Source organism: Dendropsophus ebraccatus, chromosome 9 (genome assembly GCF_027789765.1).
Source record: "Dendropsophus ebraccatus isolate aDenEbr1 chromosome 9, aDenEbr1.pat, whole genome shotgun sequence".
Classification (NCBI taxonomy): domain Eukaryota; kingdom Metazoa; phylum Chordata; class Amphibia; order Anura; family Hylidae; genus Dendropsophus; species Dendropsophus ebraccatus.
Window position 1 is genome coordinate 93,547,899 of NC_091462.1, and position 26,754 is coordinate 93,574,652.

The following is a 26,754-nucleotide window of genomic DNA, read 5'->3' on the forward strand; positions in this document are numbered from 1 at the left end:
GGTTCAGACAGGCGAATGCACACTCTTTTATTCTCTTAGGGTCCTATTACACAGAGAGATTTATTTATTATTTTTTTTAACGATGAACGATAAATGATCGCAAATGAGATTGTTTATCATTAACCTGCAATCGTTCACCATATTACACAGAACAATGGTCGTTAGACACAATCGTTATTGCGATCGTTTATTCCTTCTGATCTCAGGAAAACAATGGGCAATGTGCTATTACACTGAACGATTAGTGAAAAAATGCAGAACTTGAGCGAACCAACGTGGAATTACAGCGAACAATTAACGATAATTTTAGGTTCAGATCTAAATCAACGATCGACATGCGAACGATTTTTGTTAGTTCCCTGCAATTATGGTGCGTTTACACAGACAGATTTATCTGACAGATTTTTGAAGCCAAAGCCAGGAACAGACCATAAACAGGGAACGGGTCATAAAGGAAAGACTGAGATTTCTCCTTTTTTCAAATCCATTCCTGGTTTTGGCTTCCAAAATCTGTCAGATAAATCTGCCTGTGTAAACGCACCATTACACAGAACGATTATTGTTTAAATTCGAGCGATATAACAATTTTTCGCACGATAATCGTCCCGTGTAATAGGGCCCTTAGACTACCTGATCCCTGTAAAAAATTTTTTTTTTACTAGAAAACCCCCTTTAATGTGACTATAAATCTTGTATGGCAAGTCCTTAAATCTGTGTTGTAAAATTACGAGGCCTACCATGCCCTGTGAGCAACTGTGTGTGTGTGTGTGTGTATAGATAGTAGAGACCCCTGCTGTATAACGTGAGTTTTAGTTGTATACGTATGTATAACTCTGAGAACTTTCTCACAATAGGTTGTTGTGTACAGTAGGCTGCCCATACACTCTCTTGCAGCCTCTCGCTCCCTTCCAGATTGCTTCATAGTTTTGGCATGGAGTCTGGCTCCAGCACTAATGGGTTCTTTATGAGCGGCCCCTGCTTTGTTTGCAGTGTAGACGCCGGCCCCCCGCAGCACACACCCCCTCGGCCATGCTTTTTTACATGTTTGAAAATAGAGAAGTAGGAAGTGTTGGAGCTGGGCCGTCCTCCTATACCGCCCTCACACCATCCTCCCCCCCTTCCTCCTTCTGCTCAGAGTTTGGTCTCCGTAGGTCTGCAGTGACTTACAGGCAGGGTAGTTAGCTTACAACCAGGACACGTGTCCAGCCTAATGTTATACACCGGATTACATCTGCTAATAGCAGGGTGCAGAATAGCTGTCTATTACAATGGTCATCACCTCTGGGCATGCTTGCCTGTATCTGATCTCCTGGGTGTCCGGCTATGCTTTCTTTATACACCACGGGGGCATTGTGCAGCATTACTTCCTCAAACAATGAATATCTATGAGGTGGCATAAGGAAGAGAGTGTGTAACCTGTTTAGCAGGTCCGCCACCACACTCATGCTGTTTTTAGAATTTGGACAGTTTCCCTTCTTTTTTTCCTATTTGTGAACTGCGGCATACCCTGTGACACTACGCGTAAATGTTTCCTACATTTTGTCACCAAATATCTGTCAATTCTTTTGAAGGGAACCTGTCACCTAGACAATGCTATGTAATCTATCACCACCATGTTATACAGCAGAAAAGAACTGAGCAGATTGATTTATATCTTTGTGGGAAAAGTTTCAGTATAACTTGTAATTTATTGATTGAAATCTCTGATGTTTCTATGCTAAGGAGTCCAGTCCATTGAGTGACACCGCCCACTGGACTCCTTATCACAGAGCAGGGATTTTCATCAACAGGTTACAAGTTATACGGTTTTTAAAATAGAAGTAAATGACAAATCTGTATAACTTTCTCACACCGATTTTTATTTGAAAAAAAAAAAAAAAAAATTGCCAAAGTACCCCTTTAAGGGTACATTCACACGTACCGGTTCCGCAGCGGATTTCTCGCTGAGATTTCGCAGTGAGACCCGCTGAGGATCCCTACCCATTAGATTCTATGAACAGACAAGCTTGCAGCGGGATGCACATCCCGCTGCGAGTTTGTCCGCTGCCCGCCCTGTTAACCCCCCCGGCCGCTGGAGCGTATACTTCGCCTGGTCCCCGCTCCAGCTTGCTTCGGGGCTTACGGCGTCTTCACGTCCCGCTCAGCCAATTAGTGTGCTGCGGCGGGGCAGCACACTGATTGGCCGAGCGGGAGGTTCCGAGATCCCCCAAAGCAAGCTGCAGTGGGGAGAAGGTAAAGTATTTGCTCCGGTGGTCGGGGGGGTTAACAGGGTGGGCTGCAGACAAACTCGCAGCGGGATGTGCATTCTGCCCATAGAGTTAAATGGGCAGGGATCCGCAGCGGGTCTCGCTGCAATTTCGCAAAGAGAAATCCGCTGCAGATCAGGTACGTGTGAACGTACCCTAAAGAGTTATCCAGGATTAGAAAAAAATGGCTGCTTTCTTTCCAAAACAGCACCACCCCAGTCCTCAGGTTGTGTGTGGTATAACAATTCAGCTCCATTCACTTCAATAGAACTGAGTTGCAAACCTCACCCCATCCTAACTAAGGACAAGAGTGATGCTGTTTCTGGAATAAATCTGCAATGTTTTTCTAATCTTGGTCAACCCCTTCAAAAAGTTACTGTGGGTGCCCCACTTGCGGTTGCATGCCAACATAGTCGAGTATTTTTTTCCCTACTTGAAAGGGGCATTCATTATTGCCAGTATGTGTACTAAGATGTGGCGACAGAATAGGGGCAAAACTGGCAGCCCTGGCAACATTGTGTGGTTGCGACTTCGCCGGTATATGGTGGCCTCAGCTTGATGTTTTCACACTTGACGGGGACAGGTCTTGTCACCTGGACAGTTGCAGTGGCTGTACAGTGTTGCCATTAACTTGCAGTTAACACCGGCCTAAATATATTCCCTCATAACTAGTCCTGTCTGCGTTAAATTGGAAAGATCGCTATTAAGTCACGCGTCCGGGAGCGAGGAACCAAAGTCTTTTAGCTCCCAGCCTGTTAGAAAGTGTGAGGAAGTCTTTTTGGGGTTTTTTTTGCCGATTTCTTTCATGGCCAAGATTAATAATTAACGTTGCAGTCAGAATCTTATCTTAATAACTCCATTAGAGAGATTGTGTGACTAATGCGGATGTCATGTTTACACGGAGCATAGCGGAGCTGGAGCGCTGTGTGGTTATGTGCAGGGCGGGTGACTGCTGGGGTCTTCTCATGAGATGAAATGTGTAATGGAGGGCTTATAGATTTCCTAGAATGGTTGACATGCCATGGATGTTTTCTGCACAGAATTGACTATTGGTCTGGATTAGTAACTCTGCAGCATGTCCGTTCTGTTATGGGGGGCACAGATTTGATTTGGACTTTAATGGGTGTTGAAGTTTTTGAGTGCAGTTGTTGTTTGTCATTTATTTTTGTATTGTGTAGTTCTTTATATGACTGCAGTAACAACCATCTTCTGAGTTTTTTTATCCCTAATTTTAAGCCCCTTTTACACGTGGCGATCTCCGGCAGCAAGTGACCGCTGACCTGTCCGGTCAGCGCTCGCTTGCTCCTCGTTTTCCGCTCTCTGCTGGCGCTTTTACACGCAACGACAGCGAGCAGGTAAGTGCGGGGGCTCCCATTGGAGATAGAAGCAGTCTGCTGCTGCCACTCCTATTCCGCAGAGCAGCAGCAGCAGATTGTTTTCGTTCAACATATCGACAATCAGCCGACGTTGTGCATGTCGGCTGATTGTTGCCTTTTATTATACGAAGCGATTATCGACCAAATATGGCTGATAATCGCTTTGTGTAATAGGGCCTTTACCCAGTGCTCCATGCAGGCCCCAAGTGTTGGTGTCACTGATGGCCATGGACTTCCGTACACTTGTCTCCTGATATTTCCTGTGTTTACATTAGATAAATTCCTCGAAGGAATGTTGACAATTCTACAGATGACTGCGCTTCCTGGGATCACGTGACAAGTAGTGCTGGAAGCAGGCCACACTCCTTCACAGTTTCCATCTCATTTATGATATTATTATGAGGGTTTTTATTGCCGGATTGTAATCCTAATAGCTTGTTAAATAGCTGAGGGACAGATGGGGCCTGTTCACATTAGGTTTTTCTTCTTTGTTGTCTTGTATGTCAGGGAAGCTCCGCATGTTACTATAGGCTTCCATTGACAGCAGAAAAGACTCCATTTTAGCCTCCCTCTTCCTCATATACCTCAGTATGCAATATCTTAATAGACCACACTATGGTATCCAGTTGAGAAATAGGGACCCTATCGCCAACAGATTTCACGCTAATGCACTGTTTATATTTTTTTATTGTACTAAAACAATGGTGTAGGAAGTAGATAAATTCTCCCCATATTGTATACACTGAGGGAGCTTTATAAAACATGGTGTAAAGTGAAACTGGCTCATTTGCCCCTAGCAACCAATCAGATTCCACCTTTCATTTTCCAACGAGTCTGTGAGGAATGAAAGGTGGAATCTGATTGGTTGCTAGGGGCAACAGAGCCAGTTTCACTTTACACCATGTTTGATAAATCTCCCCCTATATTATCTACAAGTTGTGGCCTTGGGTATCATAACCGCAGGTATCTCTTATTCTTGGCAATAGGGATGAAGACAGCTGATGTGAACAAGTCCCTGGCAGGCTGTATCTGCAACATTGTAGCTTCTTTGTAATGCTGAGAGGGTTATTCTGAGGTCAAGTTGCTGATGAACTCACTGATTATCCCACCAACATTACAAAGAAGCTACAGTGTTGCAGATACAGCCGGCCAGGGGCTTGTTTACATCAGCTTTTTTTTTTTTTTAGAAGGGGGGGGGGAGATGGAGAGAAAAGCTTATACACAGATTTTTTTTTTTCCAGCAGAAAGTAGCAGCTGAGAACTGGGGGAAGGAGACTGAATAGATAATAATGAGTATGGAAGGAATTATTAGTCTCATCATTGGCAGCAACATATTAACAGTTATGTTTGAGTGGAATACCCCTTTAAGTGATGGAGCTATGAGATGAAAGTGCAGTTGATGGACAGCTGTATATGACCCTATACCTGGATAGGTGTGGGCCCTTCTTTTGTGTCGCATGATAGTTGTGGTAAAGTGATGCAACCTCAGTGTTTACCTGTGAAGCATAGTACTGTCGTGCAACCTTTTGAGTGTTTTTCTCTTCTTCAGGAGATTGACAGGGGCCGCACTGTACTTGATCTCACTTTGGGAGATGTTTGCTACGTTCAGACGCATTGTAATCCCGGCATGTTTTATTTTGCGATTAGTTTCGGGTCACTGCTTCCTATGCAGAACGTATTGCTGCTATTTATTCATTCATAAGCTCTAGAACGTGGCCGTCTCATATGGGGCTTGAATTAAACATTTTCCTCTGATGGTTTTCCTGACAGTCCATGCAGTGATTGGATTATAGAAGTGCTGGGGATGTTCTGCTACAACCTGGGTGATGAGAAAAATATTTGTAGTACCTTGGATTTTGACCTGCACACCCCTGCCGGAGGTTATTTACTGTCTATAGAAGTACATGGGGAAAATGCATTATTTGCATAGTTTAAGAAACCTGTCCATCATGGAGCATTGTGTAATATAACCAGGATGCATTACATTTATGAGCCCAGTACAGATGTAGAGATTTGGCCCTGGGCCGAGCTGCTTTCCAGTGTGCTCAATGTCAGGATGCCGGCTGGTAAAAGGCGCACATGCAAAAGTTTTTGCAAATAGGGAGTTTAATTTGCATGCGAATGCTAGTCTGTGTAATGTTTCTGGATATATAGGGGATATTCCTTAAGGGCCTTTTACACGGCTGATTATCAGCCTGGGGAGTTGCAAGAAACGCTACTTTGGACGATAATCAGCCGCCTGTGTAAAAGTGACAGCGATCAGCTAAGGACGGGGAAAATGTCTGATCCTTCGCTGATCGTCTGTTTGGAGCCTATTATTAAAAATGATCATCATTAACAACACATTTTCCTGCATAAACGGGGATGTTAGGCCGATGACTATAAAGGAAAACTTACAGCACAGACATACATATAGCTGTGCTGTCAGTTTCCATATATAACCGTACATACTTACCACCACTTCTGGGATCCAGCATCCTGTTCCTCCAGCTCTCCCATCCAGTCTTTCCGACCAGCCTTCTTCAGGATAATTGACAGCTGAAAAAACACAGTGGCTGGACGGAAGAGCCAGAGTAACAGGATGCCAGAACACGGCAGCATTGGTAAGTATGTACTGCTGTGTGATATGGAAATGCTATACATATATCTGTGCTGTCAGTTTCCATGGCTGCTTGAATGATACATGGATCATTCGTGCAGCCCGGCCGCTAGATTTCTCGTGCTGTGTAAAGGCACTGCAAATCTCTTGTTTGCAACGGCCCGTGACTGAGAAATCTGTGTGCCTAAAAGGACCCTTAGGCCTTGCCCTTACCTTGTGGGAATGCTACAGACTTTCCGCAGCGGATAGTCTACACATGAAAATAAAGAAAATTTGCCTTAAATTATAGACTTTTTTTTTTTTTGTGCAGATTTGTTGTTGCGTATGTGTGGATAAATGAAGAGATTTACCACTTGTGGCCAGGCTTTTAGGCCTGCCCAGTGACTTATGATGCATTTACAGGCAGATTTATCTGACAGATTTTTGAAGCCAAAGCCAGGAACGGATTTGAGGAGAAATCTCAGCATTTCCTTTTTGACTTTTATCTCTGTTTATAGTCTGTTCCTGGCTTTGGCTTCAAAAATCTGTCAGATAATCTGTCTGTGTAAGCGCACCCTAAGGCTGCATTCACATGTTCCAGGAAATCCGTGCGCACGCACAATTTTACATCCCATTGCTTTCTATTGGGCTATTCAGACGTTCTGTGATTTCACTGATCCGTAAGCACGGAACGGATTCCCCATAGAAATCAATGACATCCGTGAAAAACACGGATGTTATGTAATCAGTGTAATTTAAAATGCTGTAAAACAGATCAGTGAAAAAAAGGACAGGAATGAAAAACGGACTGTTTTGCACAGATCACGGAGGTAGCTACCGCTCCACAATCACAGACCGGGAAAATCACTGAACGTGTGAATGCAGCCTTAGCCTTCCATACACAGGTGAGTATTAGAGATGAGCGCAACTCGAGCATGCTCGAATACAGGTGGCTGCAGAAGTTTAATGCGACCCTAGGGAGTACTAAAAACCATGAATGTGGCCATAGGGCTGCATCCACCTTCTTTAGCCACTGGTATTCAAATGCTGAACAATCAGACTCCAGCACGCTCCAGTTGTGCTCATCTACAGTGAGCATGTAATAGTCTAGAAATTCAGGACCTCCATAAAGATCTTATGAAGGCTGCAAAAAATGTGCAGGCCATAAACATCGATCGAAATGTTTCCCAAAAGCGAGGATGCCGGCAGTCCTATGTAAGTGCATCGGCCTCCTGGCTCCGCTTTTATTAGGTTAGGAGACACGCGGCTCCGTACTCGCACAGTTTATTACTTCTACAAAGGAAGAAAACAACAAAAAGAAAATCTATTGGTAAAGCCTCTAGGAATCATTCACCTTGATTCTTTACTTTCACAGGCTGCAGCCCAAGTTAGAGGGAGCGGGCTGGCGGCGTGCCACCGGCAGGCTAATTCTCTGTTGCCATGACAGCCTTGATGTGATGAAAATGAAATGCGGCTCTGGCTACACGCTTACCTGTTTAAAGCTGATGTATTATGCAAGCCACTTACAGCAACGTCTTCCCACAAGATGCTTGTCGTTGGGGTGTTTTTTTTTTTTTTTTTGTCTTAATGCTTTTTCAGAAGGCGTCTCTGATTCCTGTAAGATTTACCTGCAGATCATAGGCAAATTGGTGTCGCCAATGTGTGCAACAGGGACCCGGTTACTTCTATTCATGGTATGGCTATAGCTCAGAGGTGACAGTGCCAGTGTTCCTACACCTATAGCTCTCCAGCTATTGTAAAACTATAACTCCCAGCATGCCCTAAACAGGTGGAGAGACACAGGTTGGGGGACATTGGCCTATACTAAAGGCCCTATTCCACGGAACGATTATCGTTCGTATTCGGCCGATATCGGCCGCTACGGACGATTATTGTCCCGTGGAATAGAGTGCAACGCTCAGCTGACATCGTTCATGTCTGCTGATCGTTGCAGTCGCTTGTTTTTCAACATGTTGAAAAACAAGCGACTGATTGATATAGCAGCGATCTGCTGCCGTCGCTCCATTGAATAGGAGCGTCGGCCACAGACGCTGCTATATCTTATGGGCTGGCCAGACGATCAGCGATCCCCCGGGCAGCTCCCCGCAACCCCCTCACGCACTCACCCGCTCGCTGCAGCCGCGTTGAATAGCGGCGGCAGCGAGCGGGGAACGAGGAGCAAACGAGCGCTGACAGCGCTCGTTTGCTCCTCTAAACGACCTGTGTAATAGGCCCATTTGGCCTCCTGTCCGTAACTGTATTTGGAATGGCTTGGGTTATCCATGCCACCATGTTTTCATATGGCAAGGAGATGGCTAAAGCATGAGCCAATGGAGACTGTATTCTCTCCTAGTAGCTCTATTATCTCAACATACAATATTAATTGGTTCCAGGACGACCATTGTATGTTGAGACTAAAACTTTATGGAAAACTGGTAATTGGTTCTAAATCCCCCAAAATGAGAAACAGCAAGTCCTTACATACAACAGTCAGAAAGAGCTACAAGAGACTCTAAATTACTTTCTATGCAGAGGACTGGAGCGTTTTCAGGGGTTTTAACGGATCACACAGGGTCCCAAAAAATCAGGCTATGTTCAGACGCAGTATTAGACCGGCCAATCCTTGACCCCGCCGGGTCATGGAACGGCCGGTCTCTGAAAAGATCATCCCAGCTGGTTCTGCAGTACTGGCCAGATGATCTTTAGCCCGCAGAGTTCTGATGCGGGCGCATCCGTGCGTGTCCGCATCAGAATTCCCCACAGCTCACTATGGAGCGAGCGGCCGCTCGGTCCGCAGTGTGCACTGACATGGTTTTCTGCGGCCGCTATTTAATGAGTAGCGGCAGCAGAAAACTAACATGTTAGTTGTTTGCAACTCCGCTAGGGATCCCGCCTGGGCATATACTATGTGTATACGTTCCGGCCGGGATCCCATAGACGGCAAGGCAATGTATATTTTCATAATAATCACGGCCGTTGTTGCAATTTGCAACAACGGCCGGGATTTTACGAAAATATACGTTGTGTGAACATAGCCTCACACTGTACTGTAGTGGACAGTACATGTAGTATCACTCTGTACTGTTAAGAGAAGATACCAGACAGTCAGTCACTGCATGCACGGCACTAATACTGGGATTTTACCTGTAAAATGGCTACTTTCATTCAGGGACAAATGGCAATGTGAATTGCACCGAATTCTGAACGCATATGTGGAAACGCAGCCTTACAGGGTTTGCTCACCAAAAATTTTTTCTTTCAAATCAGCTGGTGCCAGAAAGTGTCATAGATTTCTATTTTAGATCTATTAAAAAATCTGAAGTCTTTCAGTAATTATCAGCTGCTGTATGCCCTGCAGGAAGTAGTATTCTTTCCAGTCTGGAGAGCAGTAGAGGTTTTAGGAGTATGGGAATTTGCTACTGCTCTGGACAGTTCCTGACATGGACAGAGATGGCAGCAGAGAGCACTGTGTCAGACTGGAGAGAATACACCACTTCCTGCAGGACATAAAGCAGCTGATAAGTACTAGAAGATCTGAGTTTTTTTCAATAAATGTAAATTACATATCTGGCTCCAGTTGATTTGAAGAAAAAAAAATGGTGGGCAACCCCTTCGATCACCTACCCATTTTTTTGTGTATCCGCAAAAAATATGGATTACAGATGCACTATGGTCAATTCTTTTGTAGATTGTGGCCATAATATGCGGTCCTGAAAAATGACTAAACATGTGAATGAAGCCTTATACTGTTGGCCTAACTCTCCAGCAGCAGCGGTTCAGCCTACTTTAGTATAAGCTGTATGGACACCTTTTACACACAGATTGGCTGCAGATGAGCCCCCACTGAGCGAGACCAGTCAGTCATGTTTGGGTCCGCTACTGGGCTGAAATCCCATATAGACCTACTGTGTAAACTCACAGCTTACAGTGTACTACAGTTGTGCCCAGTCCAGAAAATCCTCAGTGAGATAAACAGCCTAGGCTCCATTTTACCATCACGAGAATCCCTTTAAATAGAAATCTTTGTATGTTTTTCATATACCTATGCTTCGTAATAAAGAACCTAGCGCTGCTTGTAAAGGAATTTGTAGCACTGTTCATCCTGAGCTTCCTGGTTCTGGAACAGAAAACCAGATGTACAGTGATGACTGGCTCAAATGGAGTGTAATAGGGAGTGTATAGGTGTGGTGTATACCCTGATCAGAGTCTGTGTGACAGCTTCAATGGGCACCGGAACGGTAAACAGCTTACCATACGGCATTTATCACATCAAGCAGGAAACCAAGAAAACCTACAGCCTGCTAAATAGAATATTAAAAGACTTCACAAGAAGATGAGTCAGGGACTGAGGGGAAACCCTGTTTACAGGTATTATTTATAGCCCCATTGTGTTTTGTATTGTGAAAAGAAGGGATCCTGGGATGGTAGTGTCCTTACTGTCAGTATATGGCAGGGATGGGGAACCTTTGGCCTTCCTGCTGTGGCACAACCGCAGGAGGGCCAAAGGTTCCCCATCCCTCCCATATAGGTTGTCTATCCACTACCCATGTAACAATCCTTTTTTATTAACTTTCTGAAACTTTTTTTTCCCCTTTTTGTCTTTTAGTTGTCCATATTTGCATAGGACAACCGGTGACACCGAAAGAAAGTATCATCTACGCTATTACAAGACCGGTACTTGTATTCACGAAACAGATGCTCGAGGGCATTGTGTGAAGAATGGACCACATTGTGCCTTTGCCCATGGTCCTCATGACCTTAGACCTCCTGTCTATGATATAAGGTAAGGGCCCTATCACACTGGTCACAATAAAGCCGTGCTCTCCCCCTCGCCTTCTTAGAGTCCTAACACTTTTTTTTATTTTTCCACCTACAGGGCTGATTGGGGCCTATTTTTTTTTTTCTTTTTCACCATGATCTATAGTTTTTATTGGTGTAAATGGGAGTTTTCAATCGTTTTTTTTTTTTTTCTTTTTTTTTTCCCCCCCCTGACATATAATTAAAAAAAAAAGCAGCAATCCTGGTGTGTTCTCCCCCCCCAATTTACCAAAACCCTATAATGACAGCACCACCGGAGAGATTGCCCCTTGACCTTGCATGGGAACAGGAACACAGAGAGGTTAAAAAGCCCCTCCCCCAGGTCCACCTTAGTGTTTTCCTGTGGTAAAAATATTATTATATTTTAATAGATTGGACAATTGTGTATGCTACGATGTAAAATTTTCTTTTTTTCTTTTACATTGTTTTATTTGTAAAACGGGAAAGGGGGGTGTTCAACTTTTTATTGGGAGAGGTGGTTTCCCATGTTTTTAAAACTTTTTTTCTTTAAACATTTTTATAAAACCCCTTAGGGGACTTATATATGCAATGTCATTGCATAGCATTGATCGGTGTTATTGGCACTCTGCACAGTCTGCTTGAGAGCAAACTCTATGAGAAGATTGCCGATCCCACAGGATGAAGGTAAGTATTATACCCCCTCCTGCCAATGAAAGTAATCTGGACCCCTGCAGTCACGCTGCAGGGGTCCTAATCAGTCAGTGACAGATACTTACCCTGTCATTGATACCCGTAAATGCTGCGATCGCTATAGATTGTGGCATTTAAAGGGTAAATGACAGGCAGCTGCGTGATTGTGGCTTCCTGTCATTAGGCCTGGCTCCTGGGACTGTATGTGGAAATGATCACATTAAAGTGGCTCCACACACATTAAAACCTCTTCACTGTTAGGAACGTATATAAATATTAACACATAACACATAAACATAAACATTCGTACTGTACAGGTAGGAACGTATATGTATGTATTGTAAAAGTGAAATGGTTAACATGGGGCTGGCCCAACTCTGCCAGAACAGGAACCACTCTTGTAGATAATAGGGCCTATGGAACACTAATTGGCCGGTGTAAATGAAGAACAAGATCTGTGATAAGTAACCAATTCTATACATGTTTATGTCAAATTAAAATGTTGTAAGTTAAAGAAAAAAAAAAACCTTCACATGTCATAAAGATGTCAGAAGTTTTAATCAAACTGTGGTCAGGCTTCAACTGATGGAATGGGAGAAATGCTAGGCTAAGCACCCCTCTCCCCATCTTGCTGCATAAGACTGGCTCCATAGATTTCCTTCTACTGCAAAACAGGGAGAGAAGCACTTAGTTGAGTGCTTCTCCCAGCTTGTTCTAGCAATTGGTGGGGGTCGGGTCTAAATATCCTGGCATTTGTTGATGATGATGGAAGTCATTCCTCTTAGACCCCCATCAAATCCAAAGATAAAGAGGCTTCAGCGGGGCCAACCAGTTGTGTAGGAGACTCTTGCAGAGCTCCATTTTAGTAAATAGGGTCAACTGCAGTTCTCTGCACAGCCTAAAGGCCATTGTTTAGTGGACAACCAGTGAGGTGGCGGTATATACAGTATCCTATGTGTTGATATATCCTATATGTTAGCACTTTATAATATGGGAGTGCCCCTGTAATGTTTGGCTTTACACGTTGCTACCTTGACATACTATAAGGAGCACAATGTAGGTGACCTGCTTTTTGCTTTTTATCATGGGTGTGCTGTGTAGTGACCAAATGTTATTTTGTCACCCAGGGAAATCCAAGCACAGGAAGCCTTACAGAATGGGCAACTTGGGAGCGAAGGAATTCCTGACCTGCAGCCAGGAGTCTTAGCCAGCCAGGCAATGATCGAGAAAATCCTAGGAGAGGATCCTAGGTGGCAAGGTAAGCCTGCAGACAGCTTCCTCCTCGGTACCCAAGGAACCACCAGGCAAGGCCTTGGTAGTAAGAGTAATTGTAGCCATATATGAAAGAGTTGTGATATCATAGAAGGCCATAACAAGCTCTGTAAACACAATAGACAGCTGCAGACTTAATGCTACAGCTGGAGACTTACTATGCTCCCATTCTTTACACAGATTAATTGTGAAGTGGCATAGATGCACAGATTTTGTTGTCAGAATGGTTCCATAGTGCAGTTGAGTACATTTACAGTTTGCATTAGTTTAGCTTGAGAAGGACAGGTTTAATGTCCCCAGTTACTAGACGATAGGTAGGATAAAGGTATGATTAAGAAAGTACACAAGTTCTTCCAACCCTGATTTGGCTTTGTTCTGTCAAGCAACAGACACCAATTCTCCCAAACTGCCACCTGGTGGTAAAACTCAGAAGTGCAGTACATTGTATAGTTTATTACTAGTACACGGCATTGTTGAGACATCACAAGATATTCCTTTTCTTTTTTTAATCAGATAATTTTTATTAGGCTTTTTCAAAACATCTTTTGTAAACAATACATAAGAAAATAGAGTAGAGACAAAAGTGACGGGTATGAAATACGGGATCATACAAGTGTACTGTCAAAGGCACAGGCATGCTATGTATACAATATTATACGTCCCTGTCAAGTAGTGTCTCTAAAAACAGTAACAGATAAAACGGTAACAAGTAGAGAAGGCCATATATCCAGTGTCCCCATATTTTTTCAAACTTGTGCAAAAAAACCCCAAACAGACCATAGGGTTCAATGATAGGGTGATTCCAAATATTTTAGTAATTATGGCCACTACTCCCTTCCAGAAATCCTCCAACTCGCGACATCCCCACATCATGTGTAATAGTGATGCATTATCCGAACTGCATCGTGGGCATTCGGCTGTGGGCCATACACCGATTTTATGGAAAAAAAACAGGTGTTTTATACACCCTATGCATTAAAAACAACCGTGACAGCCACTCAATGATACTGTAGTGGTAAGCTCCAAAATATCATTCCAGTTGTCATCAGACCCTAAAAGATATTCCTCGAAATGCTGGTAGGTATGGTATATTGCAATACTAGGCTAGGTTCACACAGTACAATAAAAGCAAAATATGGCCGTAATTTTGAGATACAAATATGGCCATATTTTAAATGAAATAATGCTCTCCATTAAAGTCAATGGGGAATTGCACGGCATTGCACACACAGTATAGAATTACAAACATAATGCTCATTATTTACAACCTACTTTTGGGCCATGTGAATACAGGCAGTAGCTGAGGATGACATTGTTGCTTTGCACACTCCGCTGCACCTGTGGATCTCTGAGTCCTAGTGCACACAGAATAATTTCAGGCGGAATTCAAGCTGATTTTGAAATAGATTCCTTCTTGGAATCAATGTGAATTCCCACCTGCAATAAGCCACCCAGAGTTTTTTTTTTTTTTTACCCTAACTTGAAATCCACATGAAAAGTTAAAACCTATTACTACTTTTTGCAATCTACTTATAACTTTGGGTGTTGAAAAAAATATAACAAATGCCAAGGCTTTGTGGTATCCATACTCTATGTATCCCTGCCCCATCTTCTCGTTTTGGCTAAACTGTAGTGAAGTAGACTTTGATATCCTTTTTCTTCTCTCCACAGATACAAATTTTGTATTAGCAAGTTATAAAACAGAGCAATGTACTAAACCACCAAGACTCTGCCGCCAAGGATATGCCTGCCCTCACTACCATAACAGCAGGGACAGGAGGCGCAACCCAAGGAAATTCAAATACAGGTACGTGCATCGTCATTTGCATTATTGTGTATGATATACATATAACTGTGGCTATATCTGATGATGTGAGTCTTCTGTGCAGTATTATTTCACATAATAGTCCAATACAGAAAAACACTGCAATAGCATTACCCACCCATGGGATATGTCCCTGGCTTGTATGGTGCACCTAGCATCCACCAGCTCACATAGAAAGTCCACATACACATCTGCTATGTCACACTATGAATAGGGTTAATCACAGAATTGCTCACAATTCCCAGAAAATAGTCCTGTAGGTATTCACCATGGTTCTCTCATTCATTAGATTTGTACTGTTTCAGATCCACACCATGCCCAAGCGTGAAACATGGGGACGAGTGGGGAGAGCCTTCAAAGTGTGAAAGTGGGGACAGTTGTCAGTACTGCCATTCCCGCACTGAACAGCAGTTCCATCCAGAGGTGAGACCCTCTCTGCAGCCTATGTCATTGCATCAACGTAGAAACTTTATAAGCTTTTAGTTGTTTTAGTTTTGACAGACTTTGCATAAAGCTTTGTAATATATCTTAACAGAGGAAAAAATACTTATTTCTCCATTCATGTTTCATTTCTGACCCCACTCTTAAACTTAGACTACTCAGTTCCGCTTTAATTTCCTCCATGCTGCTGCTTCTGAGGGTGTGCTGTAAATGTATAGAGACACGGGATCTTTTGTCTGTGCAGTGTATGACTGCTCTCTTTGAAACCTGTGCCGCTCCTCCCTGGGTGCAGGGAAAAGCTGAATCCCATACTGGGGAAAGCAGGACTGGATCCAACTTTTTGCATCACAGAGCTGCACAGACTTTAACCCCTTTGTGCTGCAGCTAGTTTGGGCCTTAATGACCAGGCTAATTTTTCAAAATCTGACCTGTCTCACTTTATGCTCTTATAGCTCAGTGATGCTTTAACGTATGCTAGCGATTCTGAGATTGTTTTTTCGTGACATATGGCACTTTATGTTAGTGGCAAAATTTGGTCACTACTTTGTGTGTTTTTTGTGAAAAACATCAAAATATCATGAAAAATTAAAAAAATTTGCATTTTATGAACTTTGAAATTCTCTGCTTCTAAAAAAAGAAAGTCGTAGCACATAAATTAGTTACTAAGTCACATTACCAATATGTCTTCTTTATTCTGGCATAATTTGGTAAACATATTTTACTTTTTTAGGGTGTTATGGGGCTTAGAAATTTATCAGCAAATTATCACATTTTCGTGAAACTGATTTTTTTAGGGACCAGTTCTTTTTTTAAATGGATTTAGAAGTCTGGTATCCTGAAAACCCCCATAAGTGACCCCATTTTGGAAACTACACACCTTAAAGAATTAATCTAGGGGTATAATGAGCATTTTAACCCTACAGGGGCTGGAGGAAAGTATTCACAATTAGGCAGTAAAAAAATTGAAAATTTTAATTTTCCAATAATATATACGTTTAGATTAAAGTTTCTCATTTTCAAAAGGAATATGAGACAAAAAGCACCCCAAAATTTGTAATGCAGGTTCTCTTGAGTACAACGGTACCCCATATGTGGGCGTAAACCACTGTATGGGCACACAGCAGGGCTCAGAAGGAAGGGAGCGCCAATTAGCTTTTCCAATGCAGATTTTGCTGAAGAAGTTTCTGAGCGCCAGGTGCGTTTGTAGTGCCCCTGTAGTGTCAGCAGAGAGAAAACCCCCCATAAGTCACCCCATTTTGGAAAGTACACCCCTCAAAGAATTCATCTTGGTGTGTGGTGACCATTTTGACCCCACAGGTATTACAGGAAAGTATTCAAAAGAAGACAGTAAAAATGAAAAACTCGAATTCTTCCAATAATATGTTCGTTTAGTTTGAAATTTCTCAATTTCACGAGGAACAAGAGGAAAAAAGTACCCCAAAATTTGTAACGCAGGTTCTCCTGAGTACAATGGTACCCCATATGTGGGCATAAACCACTGCATGGGCACACAGGAGGGCTCAGAAGGGAAGGAGCGCCAATTAGCTTTTTCAATGCAGATTTTGCTGCAGAAGTTTCCGAGCGCCAGGTGCGTTTGCAGTGCCCCTGTAGTGCCAGCGGAGTAAAATCTCGCCATAAGTCACTCCATTTTGGAAAGTGCACCCCTCAAAGTATTCATCTTGGTGTGTGGTGACCATTTTGACCCCACAGGTATTAGAGGAAAGTATTCAAAAGTAGACAGTAAAAATGAAAAACTCAAATTTTTCCAATATTATGTTCTTTTAGTTTGAAATTTCTCAATTTCACGAGGAACAAGAGGAAAAAAGTACCACAAAATTTGTAACGCAGGTTCTCCTGAGTACAATGGTACCCCATATGTGGGCGTAAACCACTGTATGGGCACACAGGAGGGCTCAAAAGGGAAGGAGCGCCAATTAGCTTTTTCAATGCAGATTTTGCTGAAGAAGTTTCCGAGTGCCAGGTGCGTTTGCAGTTCCCCTGTAGTGTCCACAGAGTAAAATCTCCCAATAAGTCACTCCATTTTGGAAAGTGCACCCCTCAAAGAATTTATTTTGGGGTGTGGTGAGCATTTTGACCCCACAGGTGTTTGAGGAAAATATTCAAAAGTAGACAGTAAAAATGAAAAACTCGAATTTTTCCAATAATATGTTCCTTTAGTTTGAAATTTCTCAATTTCACGAGGAACAGGAGAGAAATGTCACCCCAATATATGTAAAGCAGGTTCTCCTGAGTAGAACAGTACCCCATATGTGGGCATAAACCACTGCATGGGCACACAGGAGGGCTCAGAAGGGAAGGAGCGCCAATTAGCATTTTCAGTGCAGATTTTTCTGAAGAAGTTTCTGAGCGCCAGGTGCGTTTGCTGAGCCCCTGTAGTGTCAGCAGAATAGATTCCCCCCAAAAGTCACCCCATTTTGGAAAGTACACCCCTCAAAGAATTCATCTTGGTGTGTGGTGACCATTTTTACCCCACAGGTATTAGAGGAAAGTATTCAAAATTGGCCAGTAAAAATGAAAAACTCTAATTTTTCCAATAATATGTTGGTTTAGTTTGAAATTTCTCAATTTGACGAGGAACAGGAGAGAAAATTCACCCCAAAATCTGTAACGCAGGTTCTCCTGAGTAAAACGGTACCTCATATGTGGGCATAAACCACTGTATGGGCACACAGCAGGGCTCAGAAGGGAAGGAGCGCCAATTTACAGGAGCAAAACCGCAGCTAGTAATGGTTATTAGAATAGCGCAGTTACTAAAATAAAATAAAAAAAATGAGATTACAGGTAATGTGGGGTGGTTACGGGCAACCAGGGGTGGTTATGGGCAACCTGAGGTGGTTACAGGTAATCTGGGGTGGTTACGGACAACATGGGGTGGTCACGGGCAACCTGCTGTGGTTACAGGCAACGTGGGGTGGTTACAGGCAACGCGGGGTGGTTACGGGCAACGTGTGGTGGTTATGGGCAACGTGTGGTGGTCACGGGCAACCTGCTGTGGTTACGGCAACGTGGGGTGGTTACAGGCAACGTGGGCTGGTTACAGACAACGTGGGCTGGTTACAGGCAACGTGGGCTGGTTACAGGCAACGTGGGCTGGTAACGGGCAACGTGGGCTGGTTACGGGCAACCTGCTGTGCTTACAGACAATCTGGGATGGTTACGGGAAATGTGGGGTGGTTACGGGCAACCTGCTGTGCTTACAGACAATCTGGGGTGGTTACGGGCAACGTGGGGTGGTTACGGGCAATGTGGGGTGGTTATGGATAAACTGAAGTTCTTATAGGCAATCTGGGGTGGGTACCTGTAATCTGACATGGGCACCGCAATCTGGAGGGGGTCATTGGCAATTTGGGGTGGTCAGAGGCGACGTGCGGTGGTCAGAGGCGACGTGCGGTGGTCAGAGGCGACGTGCGGTGGTCAGAGGCGACGTGCGGTGGTCAGAGGCGTCATGCGGTGGTCAGAGGCATCGTGGCGTGGTCAGAGGCATCGTGGCGTGGTCAGAGGCATCGTGGCGTGGTCAGAGGCATCGTGGCGTGGTCAGAGGCATCGTGGCGTGGTCAGAGGCATCGTGGCGTGGTCAGAGGCAACGCGCGGTGGTTACGTGCAATCTGGGGGGGGTTACATGTAATCTGGCATGATTACGGGGAACCTGGGGGGGTTATGTGCAACCTGGAAGGGTTACAGACAATCTGGGATTGTTACTGATAAACTGAAGTGCTTATAGGTAATCTGGGGTGGGTACATGTAATTTGGGGTGGTTACGGGCAATCTGGAGGGGGTCACTGGCAATTTGCGGTGGTTACGGGCAACGTGCGGTGGTTACGGGCAACGTGCGGTGGTTACGGGCAACGTGCGGTGGTTACGGGCAACGTGCGGTGGTTACGGGCAACGTGCGGTGGTTACGGGCAACGTGCGGTGGTTACGGGCAATCTGGGGAGGGGTTAGGGGTAATTTGGGAGTAAACTGCAATTATTACTATAATAAAAAGTGTGTGTTTTATTTTTTTGTATGTTTGTCACTTTTTGTACTTTATACATTCATTTTCACTGTATTACTATGATTACTGTGATATTTTCTATCACAGTAATCATAGTTCAGTGACAGAGACCAAATTGGTCTCTGTCACTTTAAATTTTCAGAGCTTGGCTGGTTGTGAAGCGCATGCGCACTTCATAACCAGCCAGGACACCGAAGAGGAAGGAGCTCCGTGGATCCGGTGAGTATATGGGGAAGGGAGGGTGACTCGGGGACGGGGGTGACAGGGGGGGTGGGGGGACATCACTTTTTATCCCCTGTCACCAATCATTTATGGTGACAGGGGATAAAAAGTGCCGGGAGCACATGGTACAAGCGATCAGCGGTATATAGTATATACCGCTGATCGCTTGTACCGGGACCCCACAGGGGGGTCCCCGATGACTGCCCCATGCTCTCCGCTACCTCCGGTGGCGGAGAGCATGGGGCTTTCATTCATTTTAACTTTTTAATCGCTGTGAACCGACGTTAGTCGGTTCACAGCGATTGCGGCGGCCATCTTGGAAATGATGGCCGCCGGGGGAGGGGGGTTAGTGATCGGGGCACTAGGGGGGTCTGATCTGGGGTCTGATATACACTTATTTCATCTCCCCCCGCCGTAGATTCACGGCGGGGGGAGATGAAAGGTGGCGGCGGCACCGGTAATCTCCATTACCGACGGTCGCCGCTATAACGTTAATAGCGGCGATCGTCGGTAAGGGGGGGGGCCGGGACGGACCGCACACACTGCCCCAACCCCTCAGCTACCTCCGGTAGCCGGGGGGATGGGGTGGGGGCCGTCCCGGCCCCGCAGCCTTATTCTCTGCCATCGCCGTAAAAAGCTGATGGCAGCAGAATAAGGCCCATTAGTGACCGCCGTAGAAAGCCGTATCGGCGGTCACTAAGGGGTTAAAGTGTCACTGTCGTGAATTTTTTTTTTTGCAGAAATCAATAGTCCAGGCGATTTTAAGAAACTTTGTAATTGGGTTTATTATCCGAAAAATGCATTTTTATCATGAAAAAGCAGTTTGAAGCTCTCCCCCCTGTCTTCATTGTTCTCCTATGGAGAGAGCTAAAGAAAAGACCAAAACAGGACAACAAAGAGTTAATCTACAAATCCCTCACCCGTTATCTGTTCTGACCATCACCAGTGACTTGTCTGAGCTCGGATTACAGCTGTCACCCAGCTCCGTGCCTGTAATCCTCTGTTGTCTGCTTTCTGCTGCCGGCTAACTCCCTCCTTCCTCCTCCCCCCTCCCCTCTCCCTAGAACAGACAGGGTACGTCTCCTGCAACAAGTCACAATTTTCAGATTTTTCAGAGTGGATGAAAAAGAGGAAGGAGGGGGGGACCTGGGAAAAGGCTTTTTACATGCAGATAATGGCAGATTTGGCTAATAAACCCAATTACAAAGTTTCTTAAAATCGCCTGGACTATTGATTTCTGCAAAAAAAAAAAAAATACGACAGTGACTCTTTAAAGCTGGCAGCCTGACAAGCTGCTGGCCGAACCTTAAGAATCAATTTGCTTTGCCCCTACTGTAACTACTCCCTAGTTAAAAATATCACTGGTTGATACTTGTTGACATGTCCTAGAGACACATCAAAAGTTTTGGTCAGTCTGAGAGCGGAGACCCCCGAACGAGTGATTTTCTCCCCGTCTGTCTCCTTGCTGCAGAAGACGGACTTTCTATAGAAAGTCCATCTCCTGTAACGTGCTTCCTCTTGTTTTGTTCTAGTAAGCGGGGCTGGAGATGAGCTCAATTACTATATTATCAAAGTGTTTCATTAGTTCGCTAATCAGCCTGATGCCTTTGAACTCTGCTCCGGGTGCCTGGAAAAGCTGGATCCAGTCCTGGGAAATAACATTTACTGAAAAGAGCATACACCTTTTTAGTAAGAATGAAAAAGTAGACCTCAGCAGTGAAGTGGTCAGTGGTGCACACAGTGGACCCCTCGACACCCATAAGGTCTGCTTACTGCACATGGGTCCTGATGACAAAAGCTCTAGAAGACTAGTATACATCTGTGCATGCAGTAATGGGGCGCAGGCCGGTGTCAGGACAGAATGGAGCAGCTAGAGAGGAGTGGACTTTGGGGCAGTAGGTGAATGATGCCAACAACCCCAAATCCCAGTAAACTTGTTGATGCACCACTGGATTTGTTTCCATGATATGTAACTATAATGGAATATGATTAAGTAGCCATTGTTTAAATGTTGTATGTAATATTGTCTTCCCTTTAGATATACAAATCTACAAAGTGCAATGATGTGAGGCAAACTGGCTATTGCCCAAGAGGACCTTTTTGTGCATTTGCACATGTCGAACGTAAGTATTGGCTACGGACATCACTCACATGATGGGGCATTATGATAAGAGATTGTGATTGACCTCTGTATCTTTTGCTGGTAGGAATTCCCTCAGCTGAAGAGACTATGAATGTGATGATGCAGACAAGCTGTCATATAAAACAAGCCGCTCTCTATCCTTCAGACAGTATAGGCCTCTCCAGTGACTGGAACACTACTATGAGTTGTACTAATAGCCTCCTGAACCACAGCGAACAAACCACAAATGTAAGTATACATGCTATTAGTTAGTCACCCTGTAATTCATTTCTAAATGGTTTCCTTGCGGACATTGGGGATACGCCATGACATACTTTGTAGTCTGTAGATGGTAGTAGTCTGTACCAGGAATTCTTTGCCATGGGAGTTTGGCTGGAGGATCACAGACCCTAGATCCAGCCATGTGAGAGACGATCATGTGACCATTTTTATTTTTTTAATGTAAGGTGCAGGCTGGTGTGTCGTCTTTCTCTCTCCAGAGGTGTCCTGCTTGGCATGACTACTTCTATCGCCCTTTTTTCTTAGGGATTTTACAGATTTAAACTATTTTATTCCTTTCGTGTTTTCAGGATCTGCTGATGGCTTGACCTATATTAAACCTGCAGTATTCTCTTCCCTCTTAAATCGTCTCTGTTCATCCTATTAATTTTCTCTGTAAACCAGAAGCTGTCATAGCGATTAATAACCAAATCTAAATTTGGGGCAAAAGAAAAACACAAAACAACAACTTGTTTTGTGTTTAAAAGGATCTCCAGTAGATGACTATCTACATGTGCATATTTTATTATGTACATGGATGGATGGAAAGGGCCAAGTAAGCACTCTTTTGCCGTACTCGTCTGTTTCCGTCGCTCTATAGCAATATATAGAGCTGCGGTTTGCGTGCAGTACCTGCGGCTTTATCAATAAATGGTGGGAGCTGGCGGCGTTGGATACGGAGATCCTCAGGGGGTTTACAGAGGTTGGACCCCCTGCGACCTTCTTCTTCTCCCCTATTTAAAAGTTTTTTTTCCTGGACAACCTCTTTAACTCTTTTCTCAATTTCTTTGCAAACTGCTAAATCCCACTCTGTCTCAATCCTGACAGCCAGTTCCCTGTTGTCTTGTGCCCCTCTGCACACTCAAAGGCTTTCAAGAAGGGGACAAGAATATACAGGGATTTGGCTGTTGGGACTGAACCGAATCATCATATAATACATGAATATTGCAGGAGGGGGGAGTAGCAAAGTTTTACTTACATTTAACTTAATAAATACAATGCACTTAAATGAATAATTAAGTACATATGCACAGATGCCCATAGTCTTTAAGGGTGCCTTCACACCTACCGGATCCGCAACGGATCTCACTTCTGCGGATTCGCAGCGAGATCAGCTGCGGATCCAGTATCAATTTACCCCTATGATAGCACATACTCGCAGCGGGATTGACATCCCGCTGTGAATATGTGCTTTAACCCCCCGCTGTCAGCAGCCCCGCCGCATCCCCCATCCCCGGCCGCATCAGCCCATGCTCCCATTCCCGGCCGCATCCTGAAGCCCACATCCCCCCCATCCCCAGCCACATCCTGCAGCCCGCCGCCGAGAGCATACAGTACCTGCTCAGCGGTGCGGCTGCAGTGAGGCTGCCGGCTCCGGTCCTGCTCAGATCAGTTGAGTGGGACCAGAGCCGGGAGCCTCACTGCAGCTGTGCCTCCGAGCAGGTACTGTATGCTCTCGGCAGCGGGCTGCAGGATGTGACCGGGGATGGGGGGATGCGGGCGGCAGCGGGCTGCAGGATGTGGCCGGGGATGGGTGGATGCGCCGGGGATGGGCTAATGCGGCCAGGGATGGGCTGATGCGGCGGCAGGGCTGCGGACAGCGGGGGTTAAAGCACATATTCACAGCGGGATTTAAATCCCGCTGCGAGTATGTGCTATCATAGAGGTGAATGGTACCGGATCCGCAGCGGTTCCCGCTACGAATCCGCAGAAGTGAGACCCGCTGCGGATCCGGTAGGTGTGAAGGCACCCTAAGCCAGTAATACCACACAACACATTTCAAAAGCACTACCTCATTTATGCTTAAAGGGAATCTGTCAGCTTTAGATAGCTATTAGGACAAGGAGACACATTGTGGGGGGGGGGGGGGAGATTTATCAGACATGGTGTAAAGTGAAACTGGCTCAGTTGCCCCTAGCAACCAATCAGATCCCACCTTTCATTCCTCTTTGGAAAATGAAAGGTGGAATCTGATTGGTTGCTAGGGGCAACTGAGCCAGTTTCACTTTACACCATGTTTGATAAATCTCTCCCATGATGCCTTTCATCTATCCAGTTGTGCTTCCAGAATGTAGAAAAAGCTTTTATTCTCAGGTACAAGGAGTCAGAGGCTTTCCCAAGGTCCTGAATAGCTGTAGGCTGGAATGTCCCCCCTCTCCACCCCCCACTTGATTGACAGCTGAGTCCCAAGCAGGGTAAGGAAAGGAGCTTGCTGCACTTCAGCAGCTTAGGGAAAGTCTCTTTGACTCTTCTTACTATAAAATAAAAGCATTTTCTACATTCTGGGAGCACAAGCAGATATATGGTACAGAAACCATGGGGAAGATTTATCAAACATGGTGTAAAGTGAAACTGGCTCAGTTGCCCCTAGCAACCAATCAGATTCCACCTTTCATTCCTCACAGACTTTTTGGAAAATGAAAGGTGGAATCTGATTGGTTGCTAGGGGCAACTGGGCCAGTTTCACTTTACACCATGTTTGATAAATCTCCCCCCATGTGTCTCTCTGACCTAACAGCTGTCAGACGTTTGGTACATGAATTGGATCTGACAATTTCTCTTTACATCGCCCATACACCATAGACTATAAAGTTGTTTGGCCGACTATTTAATGTGTAGGGTTGCCTCCCAACTCGCCAACTACAGATGATGTTTGGCATGTTGGATTTTTAATGGCTGACCCTTTTTATTCTGAGAGTGATAAGCCTGTTCCAAAGCTGTCTGGCTGTAGTTTACTTCTCCCCGTAGGAATCGCTCCTAGCACCAGTTAGGGTGGTATTACACGGGCCGATGGGGGCCCGATAATACCTGTAAACGAGCAGCGATCTGCTAGATCGTTGCTCGTTTACTTGGCCTATTACACGGCCCGATAATTGTTAAAGGGCTGCAGGGACATCGTTACCGATGTCCTTGCAGCCTTTGTTTAAACTGTATACATACCTAATCCATGGTCCAGGGTTCCTCCTCTTCTTCTTAACTTCTCCCCGGGTCCGCGCACTTCAGCTTCACAGCGGCTTGTCTCTGCTGACAGGCCGCTTGGCCAATCGCTGGCTGTGGCGGTTCCGGCCTGTGATTGGCCGAGGGGCCTGTTGGCCGCTGAGAAGCCGGAGCGCACGGGACCCGGTAAGAAGCTCTGAGGAAGAGGAACCCTGGACCATGGATTAGGTATGCATTCTTCTTTGCTAATCGTCAGCGTCGGCCGCACACCGCTATTACACGTAGCGGTGCACGGTCGGTGCCCGACAATTATAGGTCTGAACTTATATCAACGATCAGCCGATGACAACGATCATCGGCTGATCGTTGTCTTTAGTACACGGAACGATAATCGGCCGATTATCGTTCCGTGTAATAGTACCCTTACACTCTTGCAGACATACGGACACAGCTGAGCACGCTATGGGCCCTATTACACCAAAAGATTATCTGACAGATTTTTTTAAGGCAAAGCCAAGAATGAATTTGAAAAGAGGATAAATCTGTCTTTCCTTTATTACCTGTTCTCTGTTTACAGTCCATTCCTGGCTTTGGTAATCTGTTGGTGTAATAGGGCCCTATATTTTTTGCTATGTAGAACTCCTGGTGATCTAGTGTTTCTCCACTATGATATTTAACCCACAGATAGCAGACTACAATTCATGGCACTTACATTATGTCAGAAGCAAAATCCCACTTAAAGGAGAAGTCTGGTGATGTCACTTCCAGAGCTGTGCGGGCTGTGGCTGCTGGAGAGGATGATGGCAGAGGGGTGCTCAGTGTCCCTCCAGTGCCCTGTGTCCCTCAGTGTCCCCCTGCCATCATACTCTCCAGCAGCAGCCACAGCCCGCACAGCTCTGGGAGTCGGGTCGTGAAGCCTTGATGCAGTAGTAAGTGCAGGGTAAAAAGCACTTTATAAGCATTTCCCGTAATAAGTGTATATTGGTGATTTGTATAACTTTTTTTTTTTGGGGGGGGGGGGGGGGGGGCAATACAATACTTTAACAAAAATTTTCGCTGGACTTCTCCTTTAACTTTTGACATCTCAATAGACATGTCAACAGTTATTGATCACAGTGGGTCTCACTGCTGTGATCAGGAGATATAGCTGGGGAGAGAGTGTGACAGGAGTGCCATTCACCTCCCGGCTGTTTCTCCTGATCGGCTAATACTATGGAAGTCTATGAGGCTGCATTGTCAGTATTGGCGAGGCTGCAGTGCCATCTCTCCGGCTATATCTTCTGATCACAGCAGGTCTCTGCAGTTGGTCATTAATTATTGATATGCCTGCTGACATTTCCATTGATAGGTTCTCTTTAAGAGTTTGCTGACTGACCTCTGCTAGTGAGTTCAATTTTAGTAATAGTTGGTGGATTTCTGTATGAAAGGATTATATTATGAACCTTTCCGTAATATGTCACCAAAGGCAATAGCAGGGGTATCCATTCCCTGAACATTAGCATGATACAGAATAGAAGGCAGGCAGGGCTGTGGAGTTCCTTTAAGTTCATTACAGTATCAATACAGTCTAGCCATTAACTGGAGTCTAAGGACTCGGAACCTGATGGATCATCTCTAGAGCATTGCATAGGTTTTTTTTTTTTTTATTTATTTATTTTAGGGAAGGCTGGGTTCACATTACGTTTTTGCAGTCTGTTGTGTTTTTTTTTTCCCATCAGTTTTTGCAAACGACTGATGGAAAAACAGATGCAATTGTGTGCAATCGGTTTTGATCCATTTTTCCATTGACTTCCATTATAAAAAAAGAGGGTTCAAAACTGATGCATATTTCTTTTTATTAGCGTACGCAAAAATATGGTCGACCACATTTTTGTGTACACTAAAAAAACACATCTGTTTTGATCCTTTTTTTTTTTTTTTGTTACAATGTAAGTCGATTGAAAAACGGATTGCACACAATTGCATCCGTTTT

The 26,754-nt window shown here is 44.7% G+C and overlaps 1 protein-coding gene across 3 annotated transcripts in view; it reads left to right on the forward strand.

Annotated features, from left to right (window-relative positions):
• UNKL (unk like zinc finger) overlaps positions 1-26,754 on the forward strand; it is a 59,798-nt gene that overhangs the window by 6,658 nt on the left and 26,386 nt on the right. For all 3 annotated transcript variants that reach the window (XM_069983886.1, XM_069983884.1, XM_069983887.1), the window contains 6 exons: positions 10,807-10,983; positions 12,797-12,927; positions 14,613-14,748; positions 15,072-15,189; positions 21,483-21,567; positions 21,652-21,815. In XM_069983886.1, coding sequence (XP_069839987.1) covers positions 10,807-10,983; positions 12,797-12,927; positions 14,613-14,748; positions 15,072-15,189; positions 21,483-21,567; positions 21,652-21,815 — 811 coding nt within the window. The remainder of the gene's footprint in view (positions 1-10,806; positions 10,984-12,796; positions 12,928-14,612; positions 14,749-15,071; positions 15,190-21,482; positions 21,568-21,651; positions 21,816-26,754) is intronic.